General features: G+C 48.5%; 2 protein-coding genes across 5 annotated transcripts in view; one reads left to right on the top strand and one right to left on the bottom strand.

Annotated features, from left to right (window-relative positions):
- Window positions 1-9,450, top strand: part of ANGEL1 (angel homolog 1) — a 23,232-nt gene extending 13,782 nt beyond the window's left edge. For all 3 annotated transcript variants that reach the window (XM_036841917.1, XM_036841916.1, XM_036841915.1), the window contains 3 exons: window positions 5,868-5,937; window positions 6,463-6,629; window positions 7,374-9,450. In XM_036841917.1, the coding sequence (XP_036697812.1) occupies window positions 5,868-5,937; window positions 6,463-6,629; window positions 7,374-7,534 (398 nt within the window). In that variant the 3' untranslated portion in view covers window positions 7,535-9,450. The remainder of the gene's footprint in view (window positions 1-5,867; window positions 5,938-6,462; window positions 6,630-7,373) is intronic.
- VASH1 (vasohibin 1) overlaps window positions 8,994-17,488 on the bottom strand; it is a 25,126-nt gene continuing 16,631 nt past the window's right edge. The window contains exons 7-8 of one of the 2 annotated variants that reach the window (XR_005018618.1): window positions 13,387-17,022; window positions 9,616-9,626 (exon numbers count right to left, since the gene is read on the bottom strand). Coding sequence is in view for 1 of the 2 variants with exons in the window: in XM_036841918.1 (XP_036697813.1) it covers window positions 16,950-17,022 (73 nt within the window). In the remaining variant the exon portion in view is untranslated. Of the gene's footprint in view, window positions 17,023-17,488 lie in introns of both variants that reach the window. The other variant, XM_036841918.1, reaches the window with a different exon arrangement.

Below are 17,488 nucleotides of genomic sequence, written 5' to 3'. Positions count from 1 at the left end.
AAATTCCTGAGAATTGGCCATATATTAGACTACCACAAAAAAAATCAGTAAATTTCAAACAGTAGAAATAGTATAGCCAACTTTCCGTGATCACACGTGCATTAAAAATAGAAGTTAAAAGAATGCTATCATCTGGACATTTAAAAAATTTCAAACAACTTTTGGGTCAAAGATGAAATTTAAACTGAAACTGCAGAGTGTGTAGAAAATAACAATAATGAAAATACCATATATTTGTGATATATAGCTAAAATAGCATTCAGTGAAAAATTCATAGAATTATATAGAATATCTTGAATCAGAGAATTATATTGATAAGAAAAGATTAAATTAAGTAAATTAAGTATCCCCCAAGTTAGAAAAGAGAACAAGCTGAAAGAAAGAAGATGAAAATGAAAATAATTTAGAGAACAGAAAAACAGTAGGACTAATAAGCTCTAAAAATCAGTTGGTTATTTGGGTGAAAAACAGCTGTCAGATTAGCTAACCTATTATCTAACCTATTTAAGGGGGCAGGGCAGGAGCAAGTAAAAGTATTCAGATGCAGAAGAATTAAGAGGATTATAAGGGGGTTCTTTTCTCAACTGAGTGCGAAAGAAATTGAAAACTTAGATGGCCTATGTTAATTTTAGAAAATGTAATTTACTAAAACTGATTGTGAAAGAGAGACATAACATAAATAGATTACCACAGGGTGAAAAAATAGCGAAAGTTCTCAGAGATACAGTCCCACAAAAACACCATGTTCATGTTGATAGGAGAACATCATCAAACCTTTAAAGAACTTGTAATTCCATTACTGTTTAAATTGTTAAAGAGCACAGCAGAAGGGGGCCAAGTTATTTTTACAAAAGAAGTATTTGACACCAACACCTGACAACAGTTACACAGGAAAAGAAAACTACAGAACTTAATATTGTCCACTAATGAATATTGATGCAAAAAATGTACATAGAAGATCAGGAAACAGAATCTAACATCACATTGAAAGAGCAACATACTATGGCCAAATGGAGTTTATCAAAAATATGAAGGTAGTTCAGTATTGGGAAATCTATTAATTTATTTATCATGCTAAGAAATATATGAAATCTATTAAAATATAGAAATGCATGTCATCCTGTAGATGTCAGAGACATTTGTTAAAATTTAACATCTATTCCAGATTCTTTTAAAAAGAACCTTCTTAAGGAAAAAATAGATAGTTCCTTATACCCTTAAAATACATTTATCTTGGTCAGTCAGCACTTTGGTGCACCATGGAGGAAGGGGCATGGAGCCGCCAGGTGCCTGAAAAAGAAAAAAAAAACAAAAGCACTTATCTCAATCCAAAAATGAGCATCTTGCTTAAAGAAGACAGTCTAGTAGCATTCCTGTCAAAGTTGGGAACAAGATAGGGATGACCACTGTCATTCAACTGTGAGAGACACCAGCCACAGAATTAGAAATAGAACATAGAAATATTGGCAAGTAAACAATGGAAAGGAGGGGGTAAACTATTACTTGCTGCTAAAATGGTTATATAACTGGTTATCCAAGAGAATCAACTAACAACTATTATTAGCATTAATTCTGGAAAGTATCTGGGTAGAATATTAATATACAGAAATCAATAGTATTCATATAATAAAATAATGATATATTTGTTAAAAGATGTAATTTTAAGAAGACCCTATTTATAATAGCAACAAAAAGAGAAAACAATTTAACAGGGAAAATGTAGGAATATTTCATTTCATATAAATTAACAAATTTATTGGCATGAAGTCCATAACATTCTGTTACCTTTTTTTAAAAATAACTTTATTGAGGTGGAATTCACATACCATAAAATTCATCCATTTAAAGTGTACAGATCAGTGGCTTTTTGTATATTCAGAGTTGTGGAACCATCATCACAATCTAATGTTACAACATTTTCATCACCCCCAAAAGGAATCCCATATTCATTAGCAGTTATTTTCCCTTTACCCCTCCCCTTGTAAAAAATCAACAGTGGACGTATGGGTTTCTGGACTCTCCGTTCTATTCCATTCATCTATATGCCTATCCTTAGGCCGGTACCACTCTGCCTTGATTATTTTAGCTTTGTATAAGTTTGAAATAGAGAAGTGTAAATCTTGTAACTTCATTGTTGTTTTTCAAGATTATTTTGGCTATTCTGGGTCTCTTATATATTTCTGTGTGGATTTTAGGATCACCATGTCAATTTGTGCAAAAAAGTTAGTTGGGATTTTGATAGGAATTTACAGATCTGTAGATCAGTTTGGGAAGTGTTGCCGTTTTAACAGTATTATCTTAACGATCAGTGAACATGGAAGTTTTCCCATTTATTTAGATCTTTAATTTCTTTCCATGTTTTATAGCTTTCAGTGTGTCTTATACTTGTTTTGTTAAATTTATTTGTAACTATTTAAAATTCCTTTTGTTACTTTTATAAATGGAAATATTTTCTGAATTTCATTTTTGGATTGTTCATTGCTAGTGTATAGAGATGCAATTTTTGTATATCAGTCTTGTATCTTGCAATCTTTCAAACTCAATTTTTTAAAAATAAATTTATTTATTTATTTATTTATTTTTGGTTGCGTTGGGTCTCCATTGCTGCTCTTGGGCTTTCTCTAGTTGCGATGAGCGAGGATTACTCTTCGTTGCGGTGCACGGGCTTCTCATTGCGGTGGCTTCTCTTGTTGTGGAGCAGGGGATCTAGGCGCACAGGCTTCAGTAGTTGTGGCTCGCGGGCTCTAGAGTGCAGGCTCAGTAGTTGTGGCACGTGGGCTCAGTAGTTGCGGCACGTGGGCTCAGTAGTTGCAACTCTTGGGCTGTAGAGCGCAGGCTCAGTAGTTGTGGCGCATGGGCTTAGTTGCTCCGCAGCATGTGGGATCTTCCGTGACCAGGGCTCGAACCCGTGTCCCCTGCATTGGCAGGCAGATTCTTAACCACTGCACCACCAGGGAAGTCCCTCAAACTCATTTATTAGTTCTAATAGTTTTTTAGTGCATTTCTTAGGATTTTCTATATATAAGATCATGTCATCTTACAAATAGAAATAATATTACTTTTTTCCATTCCAATTTGGATGCGTTTTATTTCTTCCATAATTGTCCTGGCTAGAACTCTCATTACAGTGTTGAGTGGTGACAGCGAATATTCTTGTCTTACTCCTGATCTTAGGGGTAAAGTTTTCAGTCTTTTAGCATTGAGTATGATGTTAGCCATGAGGTTTTTTTGTTTGTTTTTTGTTTGTGTTTTGTGGATTCCCTTCACCAGATTGAGGAAGTTCTCTTTTATTCCTAGTTTCTTAAGTGTTGTGGGGTTTTTTTTTGGTCATAAAGGAGTGCTGGATTTTGTCAGATATTTTTTCTGTGACTATTCAGATAATCATGTGGTTTTTGTTCTTCAGTATTCTATTAATATGATGTATTATATTAATTGATTTTCAGATGTTAAACCAACCTTACATTTTTAGGATAAATCATATTTGGTCATAGTATATAGTCATTTTTCTATTTTGCTGGATTTAGTTTGCCAGTATATTGTTCTGAGACTCATTTTCCAACATGGGGGAGGAGGAGTTTCCCCCAACGCCAACAAACAATTCAACTCAATTCTGACACTGTCTCCCCAGCGATAGCATCAGATTCCACAGGTTAAGGGCTCAGTTCTACAAGACCCACCCCTCCAACACTTCAGGTGCCTCTCAAAAGACCAGGTTGTTCCCTGTGCTTCTTCTGACCAACTGGCTATAAATCAGAGGTTCCCACTATCCCCTCCTTCCTTGGGTTAGATTAATTTGCTAGAGTGGTTCACAGAACTTAGAGAAACATTTCACTTGCTAGATCATTGGTTTATTATAAAAGGATATAACTCAGGAACAGCTGTACAGAAGAGGTGCATAGGGCAAGGTATGTAGGAAGGGATGTGGAGCTTCCATGCCCTCTCTGGGTGCACCATTCTCCCTCGAATCTCCATAAGTTCACCAACCTGGAAGTTTTCCAAACCCTGTCCTTTTTGGGTTTTATGAAGGCTTCATACATGGGCATGATTTATTAAAGCCGTAGTCATTGGTGATTGATTCCACCTCCAACCTCTCTCTGCTCCCTAGAGGTCATAGGGTGGGACTGAAATTTCCTCTAATCACATGGTTGGTTCCATTGGCAACCAGCCCCCAACCTTAGGTATTTTCCAAAATTGCCTCATGAACATAACAAAAGGCACCTTGCTCACTCTCAACACTCAGGAAATTCTAAGGGTTTGGGGAGCTTTGAACCAGCAACTGTGGACTAAGACTGTATATGAAGACTGACTATATATGAGAAATATATATTTGGTCATCTGAATGACCAAATATACATTTCTTATAAATCACAGAACTGTAATTGTTGAGGCATTTTGCATCTACATTCATAGGCGATATTAGTCTGTAGTTTTCATTCTTTGTGATGTTTTTGTCTAGTTTTGATATCAGAGTAATACCTCGAAGTATGAGTTGGGAAGTGTCCCCTCTTTTATATTTTGGAAGTATTTGTGAAGGATTCATATTACTTTTTTTCTTTTTTTAATGTTTAGCAGAATTCACTAGTAAAGCTATATGAGCCTGGGCTTTTCTTTGTGAGAATTTTTAAATGCTAATTCAGTCTCTTTAATTGTTATAGAACTATTCAGATTTTCTTCTTTTTCTTGAGTCAGTGTGTGTAGTTTTTGTCTTTTTAGGAATTTGTCCATTTTACCTAAGTCATCTAATTTGTTGGTATACAATTATTTATTGTATCCCTATAATTTTTTTATTTCTTAAGGTTGGTGGTGATGGCCCCCTCTTTCATTCCTGGTTTTAGTAATTTGAGTTTTCTCTTTTTTTCTTGGTCAGTCTAGCTAAGGGTTTGTCAATTTTGTTGATCCTTGTTATCCTTTTTCTTAGTTTGGGTTGTTGTAACAAAGCACCACAGCCTGAGTAGTTCATAAACAACAGAAATTTATTTCTCACAGTTCTGGAGGCTGGAAGTTCGAGGTCAGGGCGCCAGCATGGTCCAGTTTCGGTGAGGACCCTCCTCTGGGTTGCTGATTGCCAACTTACTGTTGCATCCATACATGGCAGAAAGGACAGCTCTCTGGGATCCCTTTTATAAGGGCATTAATCCTGTTCATGAGGGCTTCACCCTCAAGGCCAAATTACCTCCTAAAGGCCCCACCTCCTAATGCCATCACACTGGGGGTTATGGTTTCAACATATTTTGGGGAGAGACAAACATTCAGTTCATAATACCTATAAATGTCAGTAAGATCTGTAATAATAGTCCCTCTTTCTCTCCTGATATTGGTAATGTGTGTCTTTTTTCTTTGTGTATGTGTGTGTACATGTATAGGTGTGTATAAGTATGGATACGTGTGTGTGTGCATACATATGTATACGCATACATACGCAGCTACATATATGCACACAATGGATGGTGGGTGATAGAAAATCTCTGGAGGAATACACCAGGAATTTGTTAACATTGGTTGCCTCTGGAGAGAGGAATTGAGTGGCAAGGTCCCAGAGTGGGAGGGAGCCTTTTCACTGATATTTTTCTCTACATTTTGATTTGTGTACCATGTGACTGTATTACCTATTCTAAAGAATGAATTTAAATTTTTTAAAAAGTTGCTGAGCCAGGGAAGAGATGTCTGTGTTAGAGACCTCTGTCTGTCTGCTTCCTGAGGTTCTTGACTTTGGTCCATTGTTTTCTTCCTCTCCTCACCTTTTCTCTTTCCCTTTTCCCTTCTGGAACAATCCAGTCAAGGATCTGAGTGGGATTTCAGGGTGCAAGGTTCTAACCCTGCTTCACTGTCTGTGAGTGATAAAACCCTTTCTCTCCGGTCTTCTACAGAGCGACCTGCTGGCTGGGTCGAGTCTGTCGTTGAGGAAGACATATCTGAGCCTGAGCCTGACTTCCGCAGGTAATCTTCTTCCAGTTCCCTTCTGCTTGCATTCCAGCCCCATCGAGGTGTATTAGAGAGATTCCTGTTGGCTTTCCTGGGGCTGATTTGGGGGAACACATTTTGCTGAGCTCTCTCTTCCTCTTGTGTGTGCTAAGTTTATGGAGGCACATACTGGTGTGCAGAGGCCAGAGGTGACCCACCTAGGTTCTTGCAGATGAAAAGCCCCTGCCCTTTTCATTTGGGAGTAAGGCCTCACAGAAGAGCTTGCTGACCCATGGACAAGGGTACATTAGGTATACTTCACCAGGTAGCAAGAGGAGAGTGGGGGGTGAGGAATGTCAGCAGGACTGTGTATAAATGTGTCTGTTTCTAGGCTAATTTTAGCTAAGACTGTCAGCCTCTTAATTAGCATGGGAAGGCATTTGCTGAGGTTGAGTTATTTGGGATCATCCCTTAAAAAACTTGATAAAACCCACAGAGAAGTGACCTTGGGGAAAGTTCAGTAATGTTTGTTGACTGACATATTCCCCTCCATCCCCGAAGGACTGTAGGCACCATCCAGCACTGCCTCCACCTGACCTCGGTTTATACTCATTTCCTGCCCCAGCATGGCCGCCCAGAGGTCACCACAATGCCCTTGGGTCTTGGAATGACAGTAGATTACATCTTCTTCTCAGCTGCTGAGTCCTGCGAGAATGGGAACAGAACTGGTAAGCTTGGTGGATCCTGGATTCCTAGAAGCCACCCCCAAGAGTCCCTGGGAACTGATGGTAGGTCAGGCATTTGATCACATGGCTTGGGCTGCTGGGACCTGACCAGCAAAGGAGCAGATCTCATACCTACCTGACACTGGTCATCCTCATCATACTTGCCTTAGGCCATTTGCCCGCCTTCTCTTTTTATCCTTGTAGCATTAGAAAGATGTGGGCAGAACAAGCCGTCCCTCCATTTTAAAGATGAAAATAGAGCACCAGGAGGTGCTCTATTGGATTTGTTCAGTGGCAGCTGGTTAGTAAGGGACTTGGTTAGGTTAGAAACCCTATTTCCTGTCTTCTCACCCCTCACAATAGTCACAGTATAGCAGTCTATCAGCCCCATGCCTGTTTTGTTTAAAGCATGTCTTTTAAAATGTTTGGATTTTCTGTTGAGAAATCAAATTTTATATAGCAAATCTGGACTTTGGCTTCTCTTGGAAAATCAGAAGATCTTGTAATGCTGGGCTTGGACGTGCACTCTAGTTTGCCGCAGTCCCACCGAAGCCACCCGACTTCGTTCATTGACATATCATGGCATATCTGAGAAAATGAGGCCTCCGCCAGAGGCGGCAGGAGGTGAGGGAGGATAGGGCCGCCGAGGAGACACAGCCTCCTAAGGTGTAGCTCCCATGGGGCCCCCCCACCCCGTGCAGTTTGGCTGTGGCTGCCTTACCCACCGGCCTCCGCTTTGTGCTCCAGATCGCAGGCTTTGTCGGGATGGAACTCTGAAACTCCTGGGCCGGCTCTCCCTCCTCTCTGAAGAGATTCTCTGGGCTGCCAATGGCTTACCCAACCCCTTCTGCTCTTCAGACCACCTCTGCCTACTGGCCAGCTTCGGGATGGAAGTCACCGCCCCATGATGGTCTCCCAGGGGAAGAGAGCTTCTCTTCCAGAAGAGCCACCTGGATCAGAGACTGTGGAAATATCCCATGCTTCTGGAAACTTAGATCCAAGAAACTTACGTCCCCTCCCCTCCCCTCCTTGTTCCCTTTTTCCCATGGCTAGATTTCCTCCAGGCCTGTCCACATTCTCTGCCTGTGGTCCCTGCCCCGCCCCAGCCTCTTCCTAAACCTGTGCCACATACTGGGTGGCCCTGGGAGAGGCAGAAAGGGGGGTTCCCCCTTCCTTCCATGTATCCAGCGCTTCCCCTTGATTTTTAATTACCAGGGTTGCGGGAGCTATTGATCTCATTGGTTATTTGTCTTCAGGCCGTTTCTTGGTGGGGTGCCTTCTGACCTGACCTTCTCTCTGCCTGAGACCCCTGGGCCCAGCCCTGTTGCCAGACACACCCACGTGAGGTGTGTGTCGTGTGTGCATCCTCTCGGGGTGGGACTGCTTTGCGCAGCCATGCCTGTCTCTGACTAGCCTGCTTTCCACACTGGGGCTGTCAGCCTAGGGGCAGGTGGAGGGCGTGACCGGGTAGCTGTGTGCTGCAGGCACATGGGCACCTGGCTGCCAGCGGCAGGAGCGTGGGCCCGTCTCTCCTTTTATCGTCTGTGTTTCTTTAGGTGTCCATCCTGCCAACCAGGGCATCCTCATCGTCCGGGCTCTGGTAACAAGTGGGCCCCACGAGCTGGAGCAGTGGATCCAGGGATGCCCTTGACCCAGAGCTCCCCACAGGCCTGGCATGCTTCCTCTAGGGCTCATCCCTCTCCCCAGGCTGCCCTGTGGGAGGCCAAAGTTTGAAGCCCTGTGCGGGGTCAGTGGGCAGGGGTAGTGGATTGAGGTGCCAAACTCTTTAGGCATGAGGAGGAAGAACTGTCAGGGAACTCTTATCTCACTGGAGGACTGCGGCGAGGGTGGGAGTCCCAGGGGGGAGAGAGCCGGCAGGTTCTGCAGCTGCCTCAGCCGGGACGCAAGACCTCAGGGACTTGTTCCCTTCCCTCTGCACAGCTAAGCTGCAGTTCTCTGTTCCTCTCCTCCCACTGCTTTCTACTCTTTGCTGCCTCCCCCACCCCCTTCCTTTTTTCCCCTAGAAAAGCCTGGTATTTAGCGCAGGCCAGACCTTCTCAGCAGAAAGGTGGCCCTGGGCAAAACTGGCCCAAGAACTGGAGGTGGCGGTGCTCCACTTCCGGCAAGGCCTTGGCCGCTCGTGGCCTCTGCTTTCCCTCTCCTGGTGCAGGAGCACCCTGGCCCCTTCAGGGGGCGCTCCCTTGCCCACATGAGTCACCTGCATGCCCGAATCCTGCATTGCTGGGTGTAGCTGCTGGCCCTGCAGACTTGACTTGCTGTTGGCCCACTTGGCCTCCAGAATGGGACTGAAGGATATAGCTGAGAGGCTGGAGTTAGGGACAGTTAGCTAGAGGTTAATGTTTTCTCCTTTTTTTTTTTTTTTTTTTTTTTTTTTTGAGAGCCAAAGACCCAGCTTGAATAATTCTGCTGCTGCGTTCATGGTTATAAGCTTTCCATGCCTAGGTTCTGGGGAATTTATCTACTCATGTATATTTTTAAACATTGTTTCCTGGGTACTGGGCACGTGCCTGTCTGAGCCCCAGGCCTATCTGTCCACACTCCACCATCCACTCCATTTGTCTCTCCCTGGGCATCTCCTGAGATGGTCTCAAGACAGTGCCCTATTGGTTTGTAGGACTAGGGCCCATCACTTTTTTTCTGCCAGGAAATGTAGTTTGAAAATGGCTAAAGATGGCAGAGGGCAGAAGCTTGATAGATGATCTTTTCCTTGTTTTCTTATTTGTTTCTGTTTTGGAAATGAAAAGCAGTTTTAAATGGTCATTTGAACTCTCTTTTCCAAATGAAGGTTTACCTTTCCCCCCTACTGTTGGTTATTTTATTAGGATCCTGAAAGGCACGGGGGAGGGAAGGCCTGGGGAATGAGGTGGGCAGAGAGGAAGAGACTGATCCTGGGGTGGGGCCTCAAACCTGAGATCTAGACCAGAGAAAAGGGTTATCATCTCCCTCTGGTAACTGAGCAGTTGCCCACTACTCTGAGGCCTGGGAGGAACGGCTTGAGTGCAGCCTCCTGCCCCGACTTTCGTGGGGTGCAGCTCTCTTCTCCATCCTCGCCAAGCTAGAGGAGAATACTGCTTTCAGCTGCTCTCATTCTTACTCCATCTGCTGCCCCTGTACCTCCCGTACCTCCGCCTAGTCCAAGCAGAGGAGGGTCTGTGGCGAAAGCAGGATGAGAAGTTTTCCTGGTCAAAGCTATGGCAGCTGCATGAGGCATGATGCATATGGCAGATGCCTCTTGCCGCGCTTCTATTTTTGATCATCTCTTCTGTATTCGGGAGCCAGGGCTGAGCTGTGAGCCACCTGTTGCTGGCAAGGTTTCTCATCTTTCCCAGGCCTCACTGTGCTGCGACTTCGTCTTCCTCCGGCCTCCCTGTGCAGCAGGTCCACCAGCCCCTGTGCCCGTGGGAAGAAGCCCTGAGACAGGTGTGGTTTTCTGCCTTACCTGAACAGAATCCCAGACCCCACACCTCTGAATCAGTACCTGAGAATCTGGGTTATTTAAAGCTACCTGGGTACCAGTTGAACCACCTGGGTTGGGATTTAGCCACGGATTAGGAACACCACTTGTCATCTTGGCCTGGTCACTTGGTGATTGTGGGTAAGTTAACCCCTCCCTATGTTGCACGTATCTTGGTGAAATAGAAATTAAAGTAATATTCTTTTCCATGCGTGAGGAATTTTCATATCTGAAATCACGTTATTTGAAGGGATGCTAAGAATCCCAGAGTATTATTGGTAATTACAGTAATTGGTAATTACTGGTAACAGTTGGAATTGAGGGTGGGTAGTTCTCCCTAGTCAGCCTGGACAGTTGGCCCTGGGGGCTTGGAATTACTTTATAGCTCCTAAGCTTTGAGGTACGTCCCCAGAGACCCCTTTCCTGGCCTGGAGGGCTTCCCCCTGGTAAGGTGAGTCACGTAGCATCTGCACGGCACTTTGATTCACAGTTTCCAGAGTGCTTCCACTTCCATGATCAGTAGACAGTTGCACTACAAGGTGGCAGTTCAGGTGTGCATATCTTACCTTTATATCCAAGGAAATAGAGATCCCAAAGAGGTAAACTGAGAATCTCCTTTATTTCTTGCCACCCAACTCCTCAGAACACAGCCTTTCCTGGGAGTAGAAGAGACAGGTTGTCTTGTAAGGCAGATACATGGGGCTGGGCCTGGGAGAAGGGAAATGACCAACCAGCCCTCTGCTGGCTTGTTTTTAAACCCTGTTTTTTCTCCCCAGTTCTTGCCCTGGTGTAGCTACTGGACTAGAGGATTGTTTTCTGATTGGTTACATAAGGCAAAGCATGGCTTTCCGTCTTCTGGGAGCAGGAGGGGCCCACCTCCTCTAGTTTCCACCCGGGGAGAGTGGGCAAAACAAAACTGTCCCAGGCAAGGGCCAGCCAGATGAGAACGTGGTAGGGTGATCTCTCCCAGGTTAGGAGAATGTGACCTTAATTGGGAACTCTGCCTTCTGCCCCATCCCTAGTCAGTTCCTGTGCCCATAAGGCCAGAGGCCTCACACAGCTGCGGAGAGAAGAGTGGAGTCTCCACACAACATTCTTGGAGGTTTTGTCTTTCCCATGACCAAGTCCTTTCTGGCTGGGGGTTGGAGGGAGTGCACATTCCCATGTGGGCTGCTCAGAGCGCTGTCCCTCAGCCCACCTGAGGTGGCCCATCTCCAACCACCTGCCAGGCCTCAGCGGGCCCCTCACCCCCTTGGCGAACACTATAAGGGTTACCAGGCAGCCTGCATGTGGCCCAGTCGGCTTGGTCTTTGGTATGACCAGCACTTCCTGTCACCACTGCCCTCCACAGTCGTGGTCAAGATGTCAGATCCTGGCAGATGTGGGTGCAGAGCTTCAATCTCTTCATGTCCAGGCCTCTGAGAAGTGCCACCTGCATTTAAAGGTCCGACCCACTTTAGTCATGTGCCTAAACTAGACAGGCACATGCTGTGAGCTTGAAAGAAAGGGAGCAGAAGGAAACGCGGTAATCCACACAGCAAGTTGGGTTCTGGTTCTCTTGGGCGTCCACAATTGGCACTTACCTCTGTGTCAATTCTAAGAAAGTGGCCAAGCAGTGTCCACGGTGAGCCTGGTTGACTCATACAGACTCACCACAGTACTTAACCCAGCCCTCCTTTCACGAGAGCACTCCAGGGCCCTACTGTGTATGAGCCCATCTCATTGAAGTCCACCCACAAGGCCCTTTACTTGGTACTTTAGCTGAACTTGAATGTGTAAATTTCAACACTGCCTTTGTGTAAAGGTGTATAATCCAAGTTACTCACAAACTCTGGTTTATTGAAAGGCTCTTTTTTGTTATCGTTTAAGCTGGATTTAAATGAACCTGTAATTAACATAACTGCCTCTTTTTAATGGCGTACAGTCTAAGATGTTCATGGATTCCAACAGACCACCCCTCCTCTTCCCAGTGGCCACGCCTCACCACCACGCTACTGAAAGTGAGGGACTCCTGCTGTGCTAAACGACACTTCTAGTTAGGACCTTATGGGGATTGGCTGGGATAAGAAGTAGGAAATATACTCCCTCCTCTTATAAGTCTAGGTTTTACTCTCAAACTGAATGAAAGGAGACCAGAGAAACAGGGAGGAAGGGTTAAAGGTGAAAAATGCTGTGGGGTCTAAAAGATATTTCTGTGCAGGTCTGGTTGTAATTGTTTGGACTTGCCTTAAAGCATTGGGAAGAGGTCCAGAGCTGGAGGGACAATGTAGAGGAAGAAGGGTGGAACCAGCGGTGTTTTCCAAAGCTGTGGCTTTAACCACCATAGATTCTGCACTGGCAACTGTGATGAGAAGGGACTGCAGATCCCTGTTGCTATGGTTTCCGGAAATAGCCTCAGCTCCCAGGAGAACACCCAGCCTTCCTCTTCTGTTCCCGATGGACTGCTGGGGACTAGGGTAGGAAGAGCAGGGCTCTGGAACGCATCCTGCGCCTCTGGGGGCTGAACTGGCTGTGTGAGGGAGAAGGGGTTCATTTACAGCCAGCAGGAAAGACCTCCCAGATTAGGATTAACACGAGCTGAGTGGCTTCAGCAGGCTGAGGGTGACTGTCTGGGACCCCAGAAGTTTTATCATGACTGCAGGGGCTGCAAAGTGTCCTGTTGCCTTGTCTGGGGCTCTCCTCACCTCCGGGCAGGTTCTCTCCGGAGCTGCCGAGGCTGACCCTGGTGGGTGGGGCAGCTCCAGCCTCAGCTCCCAGAGGGAAGAAGACAAGGTTTACAAACTGGGGCTTCCTCCCAGCCCACACAGCTGAGCTGGGGAGACTTTATTCATTTCAAGGAAAAAGTGAGAACAGGAATGAGACGAAGTGTAAAAGTCAGAGGGGGAGGGGCAACACTGGTATGAGAAGAAGAGGGGGAACAAAGTCCAGTACAACATGGCAGCCAACACAGAGCTCGAGAGAGGGGCCTTCCACCATCACTAGGCCCCAGGCCAAGCGCACCCGATTTCTTCTCTCATCAGACTTGAAGAAAAAGGGAAACTTGGAACTCTGGAGCGCCAAGATGGGGCGAGCGGGGTCAATACCGATGGACTTGGAGCTAGCACCGCGGCAGCCCTGCCTGGCCGGGGGCAGACCTCCCCTCCCACCCCACGCTCCCCCAGAGGACCTCCCTGCCCTTCACACTGGTTTCTCAGTGGAACAAGGGAAGTGGGGATTTCAACACGGCCCGCTTCTGGCACACAGAACGCGGTCGATATGCCGGGCCCAGCTCACACCTCCCTGTACTCGGGGGCGGTGCTTGGGGAAGCTGCTGTAGCTAAGCCGAAAACCACCCAGGCAGGAGACCCAGGCGCGGACGGGCACACAGGCCTCTGAGCGCCACCAGCCAGAATTAGACCCCGTCCCTGGGCCGGTAAGTCCAGTCGAAGCTGGAAGCGGTGGGGGGCAAAAGATGACAGAGTGGGCCAGAAACCAGATACGGCCAACCTCCAGGCTCTTTCTGCTGCTCAGAACCCTGGCCCTAGGCTTCATCATCGCACCTGGGGGCCGGGGGCGCCGCTCTCCCCACTTGGCCACGCCCAGGAAGGATGGGGTGGCTGGCGAGATGGGCGAGGGGACCATGACTACTGAGGCCACGGGAGGGAGAGGACTGGCAGGTCGGTGGGTGGGGAGGCTTGAAACCCAATTTCCCAGTGTTCTGACCCGGCACCCAGCACAGAGCACAGGCAGCCAGGCCTTGGGGAGCAATCACTGCCCCCCCTTGCCGACCCCCGCTTCATCAAGCAGCTTTCTCTGCTCTCCCCTTGACCCCTCCCCAGCCAGCAGCCCCTACCCCTGAGGAACCCACGCTGAGAGCTGGAAGGCAGTCCTGAGTCGGGAGGAGCGAGGCCCGGTCCCTCACAGGAATTGAGATGAGGTGATACTGAGGATGGTGACTAAGGCCCTAAAGTCCCTGCCTCTGCCTCCCCAGAAACTCTGCAGCCAGGCCAGCCCTGGGGAGCAGAGCCTGTGTAAACACGCCCAGGAGGGGAGGAGGGGTTGCTACATATGTGAAACAGTTAAATTAAAAAGCACCGCTGTATCCTGTGGGTGTCCACAGGCCCGAGGTCTGAGCGAGGAAGGGGGAGTGCTAGGGGGTTATCAGCTGTGGGTGGTCGGCTCCCTCCCTGGAAGACAGCAGTAGGGGTTGGGGCTTCGTCCTGCTTCCTTCTCCCCAAAGGGCTCGGGAAGGAGCCAGAGGGTCAGAGCACCCTGCTGGGCTCCCATACCAGGAGCGGCTCCCTCACGTCTCACCCTCAAGCCCTGTGGTCCACAGGGGCATCTGGGGTGTCTGCCAATGAGCGGCCTGCACGAGGCACCCACATCCAGACCCACAAAAGTCCTCACTTTCAGCCTCACGCCTCCCAAACGGATCCATCTCTGCCTCAGGTGAATGTGTGAACGTGGGGACCCACCACCCCTCTCCCTGAAAACTGGGATGGGATGGGATGGTGAGTTAGAGCTCATAGTGGCCCTCGGATTGGTCTGGCTGGGGTGTAGCCCGGGGGACAGGTTAGGCACCTCCCCAGGGCCCAGTGACCCATGAGAAACCCAGGGGACTGAGCAGCCGTCTTCCCTGTTGGGCCTGGCTCTGGGCCAAGAGCTGCTGGTGTGAAGAGCTGCCAGCCTGGTGCCTTCCCTGGCGGGCACTTGCATCAGCAAACGCATCCTGTCTCCCTCTCTCCCTTTCTTTGCTTCTCAGGCACAATCCATCTCCCTGGCAGGCTGAGAATTGCACTATTTCTATTCCACTCCACCCCCTCTGGTGTCTCAGCAACCGCAGGGAGTTACTGGTGTGTCTCTGGTCTGCAGCGAGAGCGAACATGAACGTGGGGTAGCTGCCCACTCTGAGCAGCCTCTGCAGCGAGGACGCTGCCCTGGCCCGGCCTGCTCTGGGAGGCCTACAACTTTTCATGCTTTCCACCTCAAAGTACCTCGGTGGACCTCTCCACAGCCCAAGCCCTCTCTACTTCAGAGATTACAAACCAGCATTCTTTTTAACGTTGGGCTTTACAATTTTCTGAACTGACTGCCAACATTTAAAAATCAGCATATTTCACATAAAAATTCAGAGTTCTGGCCTCTCAACCAAAAAAATCAGGCAATCTGATACTGCAGGGCCTGCGCTCAGAACGGCTGAGCAACAGCGGCTGCTTTAATGGGGTATGTTTTCTTTAATTTGCCACAATCCCCACCCAGCCCTGCAGCCCTCCTTTTAGTCATCTGCCTGGCCCCGCAGGCATTTGAGTTTACAACTCTGGCTCTGGTCCTCCCTCTTCCAGGCCCCCAGCCCCGCTGCAGCCTTACTGCCAGCTGCCCCTGGCTGAATCATAGCCTCTCAGTATTAAGAAACCTTAATGGTCATCTCATCCAGTTATCCTTCCGTAACCTAAATCCTTTCTATAGCTTTCAAGATGACACGCAGCCATCTAGTCTTTGCTTGAATACCTCCAGCAATAGGGAACTCACTACTCCAAGGCCGTCTGATTCTAAACTCTCCCCCACATTCTTTTCTCACTTACATTCCCCAGTTCTCGGGCCCTGCCTCTCCTTAGTGGCCGCACTGCCCCCTTGACCTACACCTCTTTGTTACTTGGGCCTCCAGAACCTTCCCGCAGGCCCTCCAACCTCTCTCCACAACCTCTCACTTGCCCGCCAGGTATCTCACACCTGCCAGGCAGGCTGCGCAGACTCCAGCAGCTCAGGTTCTTCCCTGATGAGCGGCCTCACGCAACAGGCCTGATCATCACTGGGCCCTCCACACCTACCCAGGCTGCTGAATGAGGGGAGGTAGGGCTGGGACACAGGCAGCCTGATCTGGTCTTCATTTCCCCAGCAAGGGCTAAGGTAATAGGAAGGGGGAGCAGTCCCTGGGGACTACCTACCAGGGGGACAGACCTGGGCCTGAGTGTCCCACCCCATCGCCAGCCATGGTTCCTGGACCCACCAGGTCTATTCAGTCCCCACAGTCATGCTGAGCCCAGTGCATCTCTGAGCCCTTGGCAGAGCCCAGCCCCTCTGCAGGGAGGCCCCGGCTTCAGCAACAGGCAGAGCTGGGCTGAGCAAGCAGGCCAGGTAGGGGTCCGGGAACCCTTCCCCCAGTGGTTCTCTCCTGGGCTCTCGTCCAGCCCATCCCAGCACGGGCCCTGCCACGAGGCAATGTCAGCCCACACAGCACTGTCCATGGGGCTGCAAGGGCCTGAGGACCCTCCGAAGCCACAGGCTCTGGCTCTTGGGGCAGATGTGTCCTGTGCTAAGCTCCTGATATGGGCCATACAGCCCTTTCTCAGGGTGGTTCCTACCCTGCTTTCCTTTCCCTGGGTGAAGATTCTGCCAGGGCAGACTGGACTGGAGAAACATCCCTCCCCCCGTCCTGCCAGAGGCCTAGCAGAGCTGGGAGGTTTCCCATAGATGGAATGGACCCAAATCCCAGAGAGACCTTGGGGCAGGGGTACCAGCAGAGCCAGCAACCCCTCCTCACCCAGCCCTGTGGCACTTAGATCCTCTAAGCACTGGCCTTCCAGCCACTGGCAGATCCATTAGTTTTAAGTTTTTTCCCAAATACCTTAAATTTCAGTTGTCGAGTTAAAAACTCAAAATTAAACTCTTCACTGCCTCGTGGTCCAAAGTCAGGGGGCTTGGCCCAGCGGGAGGGGCAGCATCTTGGGTGGCTGAGCTGGGACACGCTCTTCCTGCTGCCCCTCACCCTGCCCCCATCATCAGCCCCAACTTCCCCAGGAGCGAGGCCGGTTCTGGCAGGCAGATCCTGGCCCCCAGAAGTGGGTGCAGCTGGGGCACTGCCGCCTGCCTCACACCCGGATCTGGTACCCATTGAGGTCTGGCATGGCTTTGGGCTCCGAAGGCTTCTTCTCACCAGAAGGCCTGCAGGGAGGAGAGAGCAGAGGAGGGGGAAGGGGTGAGTGGCCCATCAGGGAGGTGCGGGAGCAGGGAGCAAGGGGTGGCTGCACCTGCTGGCTCCCCACCTCCCCAGTCCCCAAGGTGTCCCAAAGGAATCGGTAGAGCCCCTGCAGAAGTGTGTTTCTGGAGCGCCCACACGCCTTGCTGTCCTGAGTGTGGTCCCTGCACTCTCTTGCGGGGTACTGCTTTTCACGGAGGTCAGCAGTTAAGTAAGAAAGTAATAGTGTAATGCGTCAGTCTCTGTGAGGGGGATCTGTTCTCTCTGAAAGCCTCCTAGGTCAAAGTGAAGGATGCTGGATATTGGAGGCCAGCTTGGCGCCCCTTACACCAGAGAGGTGCTTCCAGAATGACAACGACATTTAAAGCAAGAGCCAGGCTGACGTGTAGGAGACAAATCTGATGAGGCAGCCTGGTGTCTTAATGGGATGTT

The sequence above is a fragment of the Balaenoptera musculus genome, chromosome 2 (genome assembly GCF_009873245.2).
Source record: "Balaenoptera musculus isolate JJ_BM4_2016_0621 chromosome 2, mBalMus1.pri.v3, whole genome shotgun sequence".
NCBI lineage: Eukaryota > Metazoa > Chordata > Mammalia > Artiodactyla > Balaenopteridae > Balaenoptera > Balaenoptera musculus.
This window is presented reverse-complemented; position numbering and strand designations above follow the sequence as displayed.